At 34.6% G+C, this 846-nt stretch overlaps 1 protein-coding gene across 1 annotated transcript in view; it reads right to left on the bottom strand.

Annotated features, from left to right (window-relative positions):
* The window catches only part of LOC105264681 (refractory to sigma P), a gene marked incomplete at its 5' end in the record, with an annotated part of 2,458 nt that extends 1,612 nt beyond the window's left edge, over window positions 1-846 (bottom strand). The window contains 1 exon segment of the mRNA XM_011301717.1: window positions 477-846. Coding sequence (XP_011300019.1) covers window positions 477-654 — 178 coding nt within the window.

The raw sequence follows: 846 nt of genomic DNA, 5'->3' as shown, positions 1-846 counted from the left end.
AAAATAATGATCCTTTGTCATTCACACCACCTAGTCATCTAGGCATCGATTTTTTTTTCTAAACGTCCGTCAAAAGTAGAAACAATATAATAAGATAAAGTACTGCATTCAAAATTAATTAAATCCATCATCAAATTTTATGAAAGCTGTCAAAAGACCTCTTCTATCGAAGAAGAATTTTTTAAAACTGTCAAAGTTTTGAACGTAAATGCGTAGTTTCCATAATTTGAAAAATCTCATTAATAAATAAATCAAAATATTATTTAATGATGTATCTCGTATTTCTTCGTTTAATGATATCAAGATAGAGACGATTGCACAGAGCCTGGAAGGAATTGCGTCACCCTCCGGTGATAAGATAAATAAAAAAAACACCGGATAACCGAATAGAAAGTCCTCAAAACGTTTTGCAACGCAATACTGCCCTCAAACATATATAATGAATATTACTAATGAATAGTTAATAAAAATGGTACCTTTCCAAGAGATGCTGAAGCATTTGTCCTTGATACTCGGAAATATATTTTCTATTTTCTCCCGGAGAAACGCAAAAGTTACGCGAAAATTCTTATCAATTCTAAATCGACGAATCTCCAACGCACCATTTGCATCATCCGTTTTGCAGTACACTTTATAATCCACGATTGGAGGCATTTTCTCTGGCACAATTTTTCCAAGAGACACCGAAATGCGTGCTGTCAAGTATCAGAATCTTTTGCGTTCAATCACTCGGACTGGTTATTTATATAAGACCTTTCGGTAGAAGGGAGAGATCCTGGGAATTGATGACTAAGCGATCATACCAGGATGATACAATAACTCGGTGACTTGACAAACTGGTGAGAG

The sequence above is a fragment of the Fopius arisanus genome, unplaced genomic scaffold (assembly GCF_000806365.1).
Source record: "Fopius arisanus strain USDA-PBARC FA_bdor unplaced genomic scaffold, ASM80636v1 scaffold00024, whole genome shotgun sequence".
In the NCBI taxonomy this organism is placed as follows: domain Eukaryota; kingdom Metazoa; phylum Arthropoda; class Insecta; order Hymenoptera; family Braconidae; genus Fopius; species Fopius arisanus.
The sequence above is the reverse complement of the archived record's forward strand: the minus strand, read 5'-3'. Positions and strand labels throughout refer to the sequence as shown.